Raw genomic sequence first — 15,786 nt, 5'->3', positions numbered from 1 at the left:
TATATTTATACGCTTTACTGGTTTTGTTTCTCTAGAGAACAGAGCCTAAGGTAATGTGAAATGTGTTAAGTCCCCCTGCTTCTCACCAATATTACTGATTATAAATCAATCAGAGGTGATTTTGCCCCCAGGAAACATTTGGCAATGTCTGGAGACATTTCCAGTTGTCATAACTGGGCAGGGAGGATTCTACTGGCATCTAGTGGGTAGAGACCATGGATGTTGCTGAACATTCTACAATGCATAGGACAGCCAGCTCCAGTACAATTATTTTGTCCAAAATGTCAGTAGTGCTGATGTTGAGAAACACTGCTATATGGAAAGAAGGGTTGTGCATTGTGCCTTTTCTTGGCTATGTAGGGTTTTTCTTTGGAGAACCTAACCAGGTCTCTGCTCTTCTTTCTCACAGCTGCTCATGGCACAAGTGCATAAAATGCATGCTTATGATCTTTCCCTTCCTAGACTGGGTATGTTTGTATCGATTCAAGGACTGGCTTCTTGGAGACTTAATTGCTGGTATAAGTGTTGGCCTTGTGCAAGTTCCCCAAGGTAAGGAAGATAACAAAACCTTTTTATTCAAAAACAATAAATCAGAACTTGTCCACTTGCCCAGGGTAAACAATTACTTGTGCTAGATGAATAGAAAAAAAAAAGTGAACTCCATCACATCACATCATTACCATTTATTTATACCCTTACCTGCCAGATTTCTAACCCCTCCAAGGTGGTTCCAAAAGACTCAGTTTAGTTTAGACCCCTGAATACTTTCTTGAGTATCTGCAGTACCCACTCTTGGTCATTTTTTGCTTAACTACTCAGTTCATACTCACATGACTATAATAGACCTCATTTGGCATTGGTTTTACTTGGAAAGGTAAAGGATAAGAAACCCAGCATGCCAAACATCTCTTCAGCAGGAGTCCTAACAGCTGGTCACATAACAGTCCAGGTCTTTGGTCTTCCAAGTAGCAGTTCAGATGTAACAGAACAAGATCACACAGAGCAGTACAGGAGCTATCTGGGCTTTAGAAGCCTCATTTCCCAAATAGGAACCAACATTTCTTGTAACAGTCTCATGAGTGTTGATCAGGGTCCCACAAGGGACATGCCCAGTTAATAACCATCACCGTGCTCAGAGTCCAAAGCTAGGGTTTGCCGCTGAATGTTTATAGTTCATTCTCAGTCCTCTTTGTTCAGATGGAGTGTACCAATTGGGCTCATTTTAACCATAAGCAATATTGCCTGGTAACACAACTGACATTCCAGTGTTATCAGGTTTCCAGGGAAACAGAGCTAGAAAGTTAACCCAAGATCAAATTTATCCACAGAGAAAGAGGAGGGGCTTTGTTAATTTTTTAGTCAAGTAATTCGCAATTCCCCACCATAGTCTTTAAATACTGCCATTTCTCCATTCTTCTGAGGACGACAACCAGGAATGGGTGAAGCTTATGATTGTGCAGTTTGTACAGAGCACAAAGGAGTCTAGCCAAAGGGGCAAGTGGTGGCTCACGTCCAACTTTGCCACAAGGAAAAGGCCCAGTTGGGGAAAAGGGATGCCTTTTACTTATTTGTTTTTTAATTATCATGTAGTAAAATTGATTTCATTTCCTTTTGGTGTATAATTTTATGAATTTTAAAACATATATATATATATTTGTATAACCACCACCACAATCAGGATACAGAACAATTTTATCACCCCAAAAACTCCCTGCACCATCTCATTTTAATCACACCCCTCCATGACCCCTGATCCCTGGCAACCACTTATCTGTTCCCCATCACCATAGTTTTGTTTTTTTGAGAATGTCATATCAATGGAATTGTGCAGTATATAACCTTTGAAGGTAGGCTTCTCTGATTCAGCATTAGGTCTTTGAGATTCATGTAAGTTGTTGTATGTAACGTCAATAGTTTGTTCTTTTTTTGTTATTGAATAATGATTCCACTGTATGGATATCTCACAGTTGGTTTATGCATTCGCCTGTTAATGGACATTTGGGTTGTTTCCAGGTTTTGGATATCACAAAGTTGCTCTGAATATTCATGTACAGGTTTTTGTGTGAACATAGTTTTCATTTCTCTAAGGTAAATACTAGGAGTGGGATTACTGGTCATATGGTTCATATGGTAAGTATATGTTTACTTTTATAAGAAACTGCCAAACTGTTTTCCAGAGTAGCTGTACCTACCATTTTACATTTCCACCAGCAATGCATGAGAATTCCAGTTCCTCCACATCCTCATCAGCACTTGATATTGTCAATATTTTTAATTAAACTTTTTGAGATAATTATAAATTCACATGCATTGGTAAGAAACAGTACAGAGAGATACCATGCACCCTTTGCCCAGTTTCTCAGTGGTGATATCTTGCAAAACTATATTACAATCTCACAACCAGGATATTGGTATTGATAGAGTTAAGATACATGACATTTTCATTACCACAAGGATGCCTCATGTTTCCTCTTTATAGCTACATCCACTTCCCTTCTGCCCTACTCCCTATTTAACCTCTGGCAACTAATGGGTTCTCCACTTGTATAATTTTACCATTTCAAGAATGTTATATAATGGAATCATACAATATATAAGCTTTTGGGATTGGCTTTTTTTTTTTAATTTTATTTTTTTGTTGTACTTTAAGTGAAAATTTACAATTCAAGTTAGTCTCTCATACAAAAATTTATACATACGTTGTTATGTGACCCTAATTGCTCTCCCTATACTGTGACCGCACATACCTTCTTTCCATCCCTGATTTCCTGTGTCCACTCAACCAGCTCCTGACCTTCTCTGCCTTCTCATCTCACCTCCAGACGGGATTGGCTTTTTTTCACTCAGCATAATTTTCTGGAGATTCATCCAGGTTGTTATGCGTGTCAGTAGTTTGTTCCTTTTTATTATCAAGTAGTATTCCATGGCATGAATGTACCATAGTTTAACCATTCACCCATTGAACATCTGGATTGTTTCCAGTTATTAGCTATTACAAATATAGCTGTTATGAATATTCATGTACAGGTTTTTATGTAAACATCTGTTTTCATTTATCTGGGATAAATGCCCAGGAGTACAGTTGCTGGGTTGTATGGTAACTGTGTGTTTAGTTTTTTAAGAAACTGTCAAGTTGTTTTTCAGAGTGGCTGTATCATTTTACATTCCCACCAGCAATGTATGAGTTAACCCAGTTTCTCTGCATCCTCACCAACGTTTGGTATTGTCACTGTTTTTTTGTTTGTATTTTTTTTAATTTGAGCAATTCTGATAGGTGTGTAGTGAGGTCTCATTGTAGTTTTAATTTGCATTTCCCTAATGGCTAATGATGTTTGAACATCTTTTCCTGTGCTTATTTGCCATATGTATATCTTCATGAAATGTCTCTTCATGTCTTTTGTACATGTTCTGATTGGGTTGTTTGCATTTTTACTGTTGAATTTTGTGAGTTCTTTATATATTTTAGATACTAGTCCTTTGTCAGATATGTGTTCTACAAGTGTTTTTTCCCAGTCTATAGCTTGTCTTTTCATTCTCTTAACAGGTTCTTCACAGATTAAAGGTTTTTAATTTTGAAAAAGTCTACTTGACAGTATTTTTTTATTTTTGCCATTCTAAGAGGTACGTAGGAAACCGTGGTGGCATTAGTGGTTAAGTGCTATGGCTGCTAACCAAAAGGTCAGAGCTCGAATCTACCAGGCGCTCCTTGGAAACTCTATGGGGCAGTTCTACTCTGTCCTCTAGGGTCGCTATGAGTCGGAATCAACTTGATGGCAACGGGTTTTTTGGTTTTAAGAAATATGTCGTGGTATCTTATCGTGGTTTTAATTTGCATTTTACTAATAGCTAATGAGATTGATCATCTTTTCATATGCTTATTTGCTATCCTCAAGCAAAGATAACAAAGTGAAGTGCCTGTTCTTGTTTTTGCCCATTTTTTATTGGGATTTTTATTTTCTTATTGTTGACTTTTGAGATTTCTTTATATATTCTGAATATCTTTGTAAAATACGTGATTTACAAATATTTTCTCAGTCTGTAGCTTGTCTTTTCATTCTCTTGGCAGTATCTTTGGCAGAGCAAATTTTTTTCCTTTTGATGAAGTCCAATTTACCACATTTTTTTTCATTTATGGATTGTGCTTTTGCTGTCACATCTAAGAACTCTTCACCTAACCACAGGTCATGAAGATTTTCGCCTATTTTTTCTTCTAAAAGTCTTGTAGTTTTATGTTTTACATTCAGATCTATGATCCATTTTGAGTTAATCTTTGTATAAGGTATGAAGTTTAAGACAAGGTTTTTTTTATTTTTTGATAATATTGTGTTTTTGGTGAAGATTTACATAGCAGTTTAGATTCTCGTTAAGCAATTTCTGCACAAGTTGTTCAGTGACATTGATTACACTTCTCCTAATGCATAAACATTCTCAGTATTTCCATTTTGGTGTTCCATCAAGGTTTATTTTTGTTGCATTTCCACATCATTTTAAGGAAGACTGTCCTTTCTCCATTGAATTATTTTCATACCTTTGTCAAAGATCAAATGGCTATGTTTTTTGAGTCTATTTCTGCACTCTGTATTCTGTTCCATTGATCTATGTCTGTCTTTTTACCAATACCACATGTCTTGATTATTGTAGATTTGTAGTGAGTCTTAAAATTGGGTAATGTGATTCCTCCAACCTTGTTCTTTTTCAAAATTGTTTTAGCTATTCTAGTTCCTCTACTCTTCCATGTAAATTTTAGAATCAACTTGTCCATAGCTATAAAAAAATCCTGCTGAGATCTTAATAGTATTATATTAAATCTATGGATTGCTTTAGAGAGAATTGACATCTTTATTATGTTGGAATCTTCTAATCCATGATCATGGTATGCCTTTCCACTTATTTAGGTCTTCTTTGATTTCTTTCATCAGGCTTTTGTAGTTTCCAGCATACAAATCCTGTACACATTTTGTTAGACTTATACCTAGTATTTCATTTTGAGGGAGTTATTGTAAGTGGAGGGAGCCCTGGTGGCGCAGTGGTTAAGTGCTCAGCTGCTAATTGAAAATTCAGTGGTTCAAACCCAGCCGCTGCTCTGTGGGAGAAAGACATGGCAGTCTGCTTCCATAAAGATTTACAGCCTTGGAAATCCTATGAGGCAGTTCTACTCTGTCCTTTATGGTTGCTATGAGTCAGAATAGACTTGACAGCAATGGGTTTGTTTTTTTTTTTTTTTAGTTGTAAGTGGCAATTTTTTTTAAAAGTTCCATTTCCAATTTTTCACTGTTTGAATGGAGAAAAACAATTGATTTTTTAGTGTTGAACTTGTTTCCTACTACTCACTTATTAGTTCTAAGAACCTTTGTAGATTCCTTGGGATTTTCTATATAGACAATCATGTTATCTGTGAACAGGGGTAGTTTTATTTTTTTCTTCCCAATCTTAATGCCTTTTATGACTTTTTCTTTTTATTGCACTGACTGAGACTTCCAGTACTGTTTTGAATAAGAGTGGTGAGAACAGTCTTGCCTTGTTTCTGATCTTAGGAGGAGGAAGTATTTAGTCTTTTATCATTAAGTAAGATGTGAGCTGTAGATTTTTATAGATGTTCTTTGTTAGGTTGAGGAAGTTCTCTTCTATCCTATTTGCTGAGAATTTTTAACATGAGTGGATGCTTTATTTTGTCAAATGCTTTTTCTACATCTATTGACCTGATCATGTGGTTTTAATCTTTAGATGTGAATATGGAGGATTACATTAATTGAGATTTTAATATTGAACCAGCCTTGTATTACCAGAATAAAGGAGTACCTTTTAAAACTCACACAAAGGGAAAAAGAAATTTCCACCTAGAGGTACAAACCAAAATGACTCATGTATGGATACATTCACTCCTGGTAAAGTATCACAAAGTCTCTAGGGTATTCCTGTGGTGCTGTAATGGGAGAGCTGAACTCTCTTGGCACTGATGCTATAAATGTTTGTCCTCTACTGACTCCCACCTATCACAGGTCCTTCAGTTACGGTCAGAGTTTGAGGACATCCATTGCCAAGTGTGATGGTTAAGATTGTATGTCAGCTTAGCTGGGCCATGATTCTCAGTGTTTATATGTGATCACTCCCATGATTGAATATGCTGTGAGTAGCCAATCAGACGAAAGGGAGTTTCCTGGGAGTGTGGCCTGCATCTGAATATAAGCAGACTTTCTGGCTTTTTTGCTCACTCTGGATCCTGTGGCTGCCTCCTGTCGTCTCACATCTGGTTCTTGGGACTTGAGCTGTCAGCTTACCTGCCGAACTTGGGATTCATCGATCTTCACAGCCTTTGAGCGGAGCCTTGTTCTCTGACCTGCCTATCTTGGGTTCGCCAGCCTCTGCAGCCACGTGAATCAGGAGATACCTTGCGGTCTTGCCTCCTAATCTTAGAATTCATCAACTTTCACAGCCTGTGAATGGGAGCCCTGCTCTCCAACCTACCAATCTTGGGCTCACCAGCTTCTGCGGCTGCGTGAATTGGGAGATGTCTCTACCCTGATCCACAGACTTGGGATGTTCTAGCCTCTACAATCGTGTGAACTGTTTCCTTGATATAAATCTCTCTGTATATATATTTATATGCTTTACTGGTTTTGCTTCTCTAGAGAACCCCACCTAAGACACCAAGTCATCAGTACAATTTGATACTGAAATAAGAATCACATTAGAATATGTAAATATACCTAGCATCCAGCATAGTCTCGAAAAGTATTTGTTGACTAATGATAACTACATAACTATATGAGTGAATGAATCCAAGCAATGCTTGCTAATTGACTATGGAATTGTGTATTATTTTAAGTATTAAGTCATTAGGTACTACCTATTCAAATGTAAGTAAAACTTCTGAATTATTCACACTGTAATTATTTAGGTACTACCTACCCAAATGTACATAAAACTTTTAATTATTCACACTACATTATTTATAATGTGAATAATTTGAAAGTTTTATTTATATTTGAATACATAGTACTTAATGACTCAATAATTTTCTTCAAATGAAACAAAAAAACCTACATGATGAAGACCTTATTTAAAAGATGTTGGATTTTCCTTACTGTAGAATTCCAATTTATAAATGTCAAGGGAAAGAAGAAAATAGAAAATCACCATTAGGCAAACACCACAGGAATAACTGTTGTGGACAAGATCCACTAATGGATGCTAAAGAGATCAATAGGTGAAAGTTTCAGAAGAAACAGGATTTACATAGTTTCAGAAAATCTTCTCCAAGATATTTATTAACTACCCCACTACTTTACAGTGGAGAACCTGAAAGAAATCACCCTAACTAAGTTACCAACGTCAACATCACCAATGCTAAGACATACACATCTCACTTATTGACTTTCTCATTATCTGGCATTTCGCATTTACGACAATAGTAAAAAACCTACTTTCCAACTATCTCGTGCATTAATGACATACGTCTGGCAGTAAGGAACGCCAAGGTGTGAGGTGAAAGTATGTAACGCTGGCTGTGATGGTTAAGGTTATGTGTCATCTTGGCTGGACCATGATTCTCAGTGGTTTGGCAGTTATGTAATGATGTAATCTGGCAGTTATGTAATGATGTAGTTATCCACCATTTTGTGATCTGATGTGATCATTCTCCATTTTCTCATAATGCCAGTTTTCACATAACAACCTGATCTTCAGAACCTAACCATGTCGATAAGTGAGGAGTGAGTATAGATATCACTGAACCCTGTTATATGATGCACTAAGAAGAACACAACATCATTTCTGTAGAATTCTTACAAAAAATGCATAACATTAGTACCAAACCACACCCACTGCTGTCAAGTTGATTCCAACTGATAGCAACCCCATAGGGTTTCCAAGGCTGTAAATCTCTACGGAAGCAGACTGCCACATCTTTCTCCTGCAGAGCCTCTGGTAATTTTGAACTGCCGACCTTTCGGTTAGCAGTCGATGCTTTAACCACCGTGCAACCAGGGCTCGTAACATTAGTACAGTCATGAGAAAACATCAGACAAACCCAAGTTGAGGGGCATTTGACAAGATAACTGATCTACTAATACTCTTCAAGAGTGCCAAAGTAATGAAAGATAAGTTGTATGAATAACTTCAAATGTATCAGCACAAAGCCAATTCCTATGAGGCAGAGGTCAAATATATCCCAGATTTCCACATTCTCTAAGCTATTGTATGACTCCATCTCTGACACTGGCCGCTCTCCCTCCCCTCAGCACCCTTCCTCTCCCATTTGGGTTCAGCAATTCACTGCAGTGTCTCACAGAATTCATGAACTGTACTTACAGTTAAGTGGTTTATTGAGGAACAGGGTAGAACTTGGGATCAGGATCAACAGGCTACAACTCAGGATCAGGAAGGATGTAGGCAGAGTCTCTTCTTCAGTGCAGGATAGCTCTCTCAGCTCCTCTTGGCCCCCTCAGGACAGGCTACTTTTGGCCCCCTCAGGACAGATTCCTTTCAGTCCCCTGAGGACAGGCTCCTCTTGGCCCCCTGAAGACTAGCTCCTCTCAGCTCTCTCAGGACATGCTCCTCTTGGCCCTGCCATCTGTCACAGTTGGCTCTGCTGTTGGGCCCCTTCTGGGCTTCTTGCAGTCTTCAGTGTTACAGCCCTTGACTAGTGTTATAGCTCTTTCAGGAGGTTCCTCTCCTCCTGTCTCTCTTCCTGCCGCTTCTTTCTGCTTTCTTCCTTCTTCTTCCTGCTGCTTCTCTTGTTGCTTCTTTCTATATCCCAAACCTGTGTGGGGTTGGCTGTATATGTATATAAACTCCTTGTAAATTTCAAGGCATGGCCCTCCCACCAGGCCCTCTCTGTAGACCACAGAAACTTCATTTGCATAGTAGACATGGCTGGGCTACAACTCACCTCATTTGCATAGTCTATTGAACAGTCCCTGCAAGGTGCATACCAATCACAGGACAGGCCGCAGCCCAGGACCAGACAAAAAAGTCAAGTTGTTTACTGCTTTCCCAGGAAATGTCAATCAGCTTGGACAAAAATAATAAACCCTCTGGGCTAGAAACTAGGGTAAAGGTATCTCCTCAAGGTTTAGGGGAAAAATCTCTCAAGCTGTTTTTCAAAGAACCAAGGCAAAAGGCCACATAAAGGAACTCATTTCACCATATAAGTAAACACTGAAATATAAAGTAAAAACCATTATAGAAAAAGAGTTTATTTGTAACACATATACCCAATAAAAGACTTATATTTATAATATATTCCTACAATTCCATAAGGAAGCAAATTAATAAAGGTGTTCAATCTTATTAGTAATCAATGAAGTGAAAATTGAAATTAAAATGAGTTACCGCCATACACACTAAAATTAAAAATCTGACAATATCATGTGCTAGCACATTTGGACAGTGGAAACTGTCATACAATTCTGTTAGGAATGTAAATTATACAACTATTTCGAGAACAGTTTGGCATTATCTAGTAAATGTCCCAACAATTACATTTCAGAGTATATAACCTAAAGAGATTTGTGCATCTGCACACTAGGAGATATGCACAAGAATATTCATAACAGTATTGTTCACAATAGCCCCAAACTGGATACAAAGGAGACCATGCAAACCAGATACAAAGAGAATGGGGAAATAGCCACCTTGGCTCTTGATGGCGTTTAGTTCTGTCTCTAGTTCCTACTGAGGCCCAACTGCAGTTTGTACCCTTTTCATAAATTTCCTATTTTGTTTAAGCTGATTTGAGCAGGCTTTCTGTTTCTTGAAATCAGTAGAGCCTTGCTTGGGAAAAAAATGTGGACAGGGAATTTAAGATTACAAGAGACTTAAGAGACATATCAGCCAATTGCAATGTGAGGACCTTATTTTGGTCCTGATTTAAACACAGATTTAAAGTAAAGCACAAATAATTTCTTTTTAAAGTTCACCCCAAATCCCACCATACCTTTGGCCCAGGGTCTCATGAGGTCGCAGTCAAGCAGTCATCCCAAAGCTCTGTTGAGGCTGGAGAATCTGCTTCCAAGCCCACTCAGGTGCCTGTTGACAGAACTCAGAATATCTGCTTCCAAGCTCACTCACATGGTTGCTTGCCTAGGTTCCTTGCCATGTGGGCCTCTCCATAGGCTGTTTGAGGGTGTTCAGGACACAGCAACTGGCAGGACTAACTACCTTATGTGTGGGGTCCAATGCAAAATGAAAATGTAGGGCCACTTGTTCAGAATTATTCAGAATTTCAAAATGGTGACAGCAAAGCATTAAAACAAATGTTGGGTCCTTCTAGGTGTGGGTCCCTTCTAAGCTGAGGTGTCTTTCTGACTGCACAGGTACACACACATAAAACTAGCTCTAGAAGCTGGTGACCTGAATGAGAAAAAGAGAGCCAGAGAACAACCAAGTCAGAAGCCATGGTGTTTTTACAACCTAATGTTAGAAGTGACATCCCATTATTTTTGTTGTATTCTACTTATTAGGAGCAAGTTACTAAGTCCAGCCCACACTTCAGGGTGTGAATACCAATTGTCAGGAATCATTGGGGGGTCATCTTAGAGACCCCTCCACCACAACAACCATTTATAAGATAATCAGGGAAATTTGAACATTGGATATTTGATAGTGTTAAAGAACCATTATTAACTTCTTAGGTAACGATGATGGTATTGTAGCTAGATTTAAATAGAGTCATCTTTTAGAGATACATAGTGAAATATCTACAGATGAAATGATGTAGTATATAGTATTTGCTTCAAAATAATATGGGGTGGGAGAGAAGAGGGGGCATAGATGAAACAAGATTGGCCATGAGTTGACCATTGCTGAGTGGGTGACGGGTATATGTGAGTTCATTATTCTCTATTTTTGTATATATTTGAAATTTTCCATAATAAAAACTTGGAAAACAAAATAAAGAGTCTTGCTGTCTAAGACAATAAACCTGCTCATTGGACTTATAATTGAATTCAGATGAGCACACTGATACGATGTAAGTTGAGGGGAGGCACACAGGGCAGGAGGTATGGGCTTGAAACATCAAACAGATGATACCATCTTAATCTAGTTGCTTCAAAATTTCCAAATTCTTATGGTGCTTCCTGGAAAAGAAAGTTAAGTATTGAAGAAGGAACTGAAGGAAGAGATTGGAGTGACTGACACATGAAAGAGAGACAACACATACCAGCTTCGAGTCAAATGTGCTGCTTGCCTTGCTCTTCAGCTTTGTCTTCATCCTTGGAAGATTCCCACGGCCTTCTTTTGCTTGACTACGGGGGAGGGGGACCCTGCTTCTGAGCTGTTGAAATTAGAGGTCTTATTGCTGTGATGTTTGCTTTTCATAATTAGATTAAGACTTCATGAAAGGTGTTTCAGCCTATGATTTTGAATTGAGGTGTAAAAAATGCTTGGTAAAATAAGAAAAGAAGCTAAGAATCAAAGGAGGTAATAAAAGGTACTGATCAAGGGCTGTATGTCAAGGGATATTGTTACCCATACTCAGTCAGCTATATACACAGATCACTTTTATTTAAAATATTCCTTACAGATTTTATTTAAGGTAACTTCTAAAAGCCAAGCTACTTTTTCTTACTTAAATTATCTTACTTTTCAGGCCTGACGTTTAGTTTGCTGGCAAGGCAACTGATTCCTCCTCACAATGTCTGTTATGCATCTTTCTGTTCTTCAGTAATTTATGTAATTTTTGGATCATGTCATCAAATGTCTGTTGGTGAGTTCAGTACTAGAACCACAGAAGGTGGATGAGTTTGCACCTCTTGTCATTTACTTATTGCTAAGGAACCCAATTTAAAGCTGCCTTTAAAGGAAAGAAGGGGGCAGAAGATGGACATTCTATCCATAGAGTTAATGTTCGGATTGTAGGAATTAAACACGTCATTTAGTATGCCATTGCTAAGTAACCACCAGAAAAACAGGCCAGCAAGCTATTTCCCAAAGGAATTAAAGGGAGGAGGTAACTTCCTTTGTGAAATGACCACATACTGAAATCTTCCTGCCCTCAACCCAGAAGATCCAGAAACTTCCTAGATCCTAGAGTGGATCCCTCTTTCAGGTGGACTTACAATAACCAAACTCTGTAGAGGCTGATTTATAATACAGCATGTCAGTTTATTAATGTACAATGAGAAAATGCTATCATAGTAATCAAAGCACTCAAGTCCATCTCACTTTTCATCTTCTCTACGAGCAGGCACAGTGGCTGAGCCTGATAGCCATTTCCAGTCAATTTCTCTTTGAATTCCATTCCACATGCCCATAATACAAGACTAGTACCTGGACCATCAAGATCTAAAGTCTGTGAGTTGGTCACAATATGTGAAGCCAGAGTTCTTTTCCTTGCTCTTTCTTGCTCTTTCCTATCAATGGCCACTTTCAAATAAGAGAAGTTCTTTAGAATAAGGACAATACAAAATGAGACCGTGCCTTGCTTTTGTCAATATCTGTCAGCTTATCTGGACTTAAAACCTCACCTCTGCCTAAACATTTTGCTTCTTTCATAGGTTACTTCTTCCTTGTGAGTGCTCTGATGATCAATGTCCTGAAATTGAACCCATTCAACAGTGGCCACCTGGTATTGGGAACGTTCATCAAGGATGACTTTTCAGACCCCTCCTTCTTTATGGCTTATAATAAATCCTTGAGTGTGGTGGCATCCACAACTTTTCTGGCTGGGATTATTCAGGTAGGATCTGAGTGTCTGAATCCCCAAAGAAATAAATAAAGGGACTAGAAATGGACCCCTTGTTTTAATTGCTCCTGTGATCCATTGTGATATATCTGGAACTCCAGTGATTTATTTTTGGAAAACTTGTGGGATGTGTGAATAGGCTGTCTCCTCAGTGACTAAACTCCTTCCACTTCAGAAACCGTCCACCACTGATTTAGGATGAGATACTGAAAAGTCTCATCATTCACTTTTCCTCTTAAGACTAAAGAAGTGTCCTAAGAACTGTGGTCCACAGTCCCACTCGTGATTTTACTCTTTTAATAATTACATTATATTCTTTTAACAATAATAGCACTTGTAGGCTCATCTACTATATTGTGGGTTAGTAAACATTAGAGTCAAACCTGGAATTTCTTTTTTCTGCAATGACAGTACCACAGCTAAAGGACAGTCATGTCAATGACTTATTAAAATACCAAAACTTACTTTTGGTGGCATCTTTCATTTCCTCTGAGAGTCTTACCACCTAAAGCTTCACCTACTGAACTAAAGTCACATGTTACAGCTTAATTTTTCTTCTCAACTAACTCACTCTCTAGCTGATTTTTGCTCATCTCGCCTGAGACTGTCTTTCATTAGGTAAAGATTTATTGGGAGCCTACAAAGGCAGGATATCACAGTGAGCAGGTCCCAGCCCTGACACTTATGATCTGTATGAATTTAGGTAAATGATTTTACATTTGTGGGCCTCAGTTTTCTCATATTTGAAATGGGAATAATGATATTTGTTTTGCAGGGGTCTTGTGAGAATTAAGTGAGATGTTGTATGGAAAGCACTCAGACCAGGGCCTGTAACATAGTAAAAAACCTGTCACTGTCAAGTCAATTCCAACTCATGGCGACTCTAAAGGACAAAGTAGAACTGCCACATAGGGTCTCCAAGGAATGCCTGGTGGATTTGAACTGCCAACCTCTTGGTTAGCAGCCAGAGTCTTTAACCACTACACCACCAGGGTTTCCCGTCACATACTAAGCATCAATAAAGTATAATTCCTGGGTGCAAAGAACTGAATTGGGTACTTTAGCAGACACAAGAAATAAAAAAGAAGATATAGTTCCTGTGGTTAAAAAAAAAAAAAATCAGTCTTATGGGAGGAAACAAAACAGTATTTACAGGCAATATGCCAAGACCTATTAATTATCTAAGTGGCCTTGGGCATATTTTCTCCTCTCCTTTGAGCCTCAGTTTTTTCACCTATAAAAGGAAGAGATATTCTACTTTTGGGAAGATGGAATAAACATAACTTTTGCTGTTCTTTCTGCTAAGTACAACTAAAAACCCTGGACGTTATATACAAAACAAAGATAAGAAGGACCGTGAAATGTAGGGAGAAGAAGGTAGACCAAGTAGGGACATTACCAAAGGAAGAACATGGTGGTGAGTTCCCTAGGTTTTCTTTTTGCTAAGTATATCCCAGACTTGAGCTGAATAAGCAGAAATTCAAAACAACAATGGGTGCAGACATAAAAAGCCCCAACAAAAGTCCACTGTCTCTAGCCACAAGACCAGGAAAGGGGCAGCCTCACAACACAAAAAACTTTTAGACAGTATTTGTTGTACTCCAGACAAACACCACAGGAAAGAACTGTGAACTCACACCCACCCATGCCAACAAAAACTAAGTGGAAATCTTAAACTTCTACCCTCACCTGACTGTAATAAGGTCCCTAGTCCCTCTAGTTAAGGTGGGGTCATAAAAGACATAGTAGGGAGTCAAGACTTCCATCCCCACTGAGCAGTAATGAAGTGCCCCTCCCACTTCACTCCTGCTGGAGTGGTGTCAGAGAAGGCCTAGTGGACAGTCAGGAATTTTACCACTACCTACCAGTAATGAGGCCACACACACAGACCAACACCACCATCACCACCACCACTGTGTATCAGTAGAGACCATATGGGGAGAAGGAACAAGACGTTTCTCCCTCTCCCAGCCAGAATAGTGTCGGTGAATGCTTAATGGGGAGCCAGAACAACCATCCCTGCCTGCCTAGCAATAATGAGGAGCACCTTCTGCCTTAGGTGTCAGCAGAGGCTGAGAGGGGAACCTGGACTTCTACCTCAACCAGCCAGTAATGAGGTAGTACTCCCCCGTCATTCTGCTGCTGGAGCTTTGTCAAAATAAGCTACCTAAAACAGAAGGTTTAAATCAGATCAAGAGTCTCATAGCGTAATACCTAAAATATCCAGTTTTCAATAAAAAATCACTTGTCATACCAATAACCAGGAAAATTTCAACTTGAATAAATGAAAAAAGACAATAAATAGATGCCAGTACTGAGGTGACAGAAATGTTAGAGTTATCTGGCAAAGATTTTAAAGCAACCATCCAAAAAATGCTTCAGTGTACCATTATGACCAAGCTTGAAACATGTTAAAAAAAATAGAAAGCTTCAGCAAAGAAATAAAACGTCTAAGGAAAGAAATAGAAAATGTAAAGAAGAACTGACACAGATCAGTGGAATAGAGTTGAGAGCCCAAAAATAAAACCATAGATCTATGGTCAACTGATTCTTAACAAGGGTGCTAACTCAATTCAGTGGGGTAGGAACAGTCTCTTCAACAAATGCTGCTGGGAAAATTGGATTTCCACATGCAGAAAAACAAAGCAAGATTCATACCTCATGCCATACATGAAAACTAATTCAAAATGGATCAAGGACCTAAATATTAAATGTAAAGCCATAAAGTTCCTGGAAGAAAATATAGAGGCAAAGCTATGGGACCTAGTTTTTTTTTTTTTAAATGATAGATTAGCAAATTTCAACAGCAAACCCATAAGCAACAGAAGACAAAAATAGGTTATTGGGACCTCATAAAAATTAAATACTTATGTTCATCAAAATATTTTATCTAAAGTGTAGAAAGACAACCTACAGACTAGGAAAAAATCTTTGGGAACCGTATACCTAATAAGAGCCTATTATCCAAAATATATATGAAATTGCTACAGTTTGTCAACAAAAAGACAAATAACACAGTTAAAAAATGGGCAAAGGATATGAACAGGCACTTCACCAAAGAAGATATTCAGGCAGCTAACAGACACATGAAGAAATGC

The 15,786-nt window shown here is 38.4% G+C and overlaps 1 protein-coding gene across 1 annotated transcript in view; it reads left to right on the top strand.

Annotated features, from left to right (window-relative positions):
- SLC26A8 (solute carrier family 26 member 8) overlaps positions 1 to 15,786 on the top strand; it is a 94,734-nt gene that overhangs the window by 10,300 nt on the left and 68,648 nt on the right. Inside the window, exons 3-5 of the mRNA XM_023734095.1 lie at positions 410 to 549; positions 11,594 to 11,710; positions 12,501 to 12,682. Coding sequence (XP_023589863.1) covers positions 410 to 549; positions 11,594 to 11,710; positions 12,501 to 12,682 — 439 coding nt within the window. The remainder of the gene's footprint in view (positions 1 to 409; positions 550 to 11,593; positions 11,711 to 12,500; positions 12,683 to 15,786) is intronic.

Source organism: Trichechus manatus, unplaced genomic scaffold, assembly GCF_000243295.1.
Source record: "Trichechus manatus latirostris isolate Lorelei unplaced genomic scaffold, TriManLat1.0 scaffold00065, whole genome shotgun sequence".
Taxonomy (NCBI): Eukaryota; Metazoa; Chordata; class Mammalia; order Sirenia; family Trichechidae; genus Trichechus; species Trichechus manatus.
Note: the sequence above shows the minus strand (reverse complement) of the source record. Positions and strands in the feature narration are given on the sequence as shown.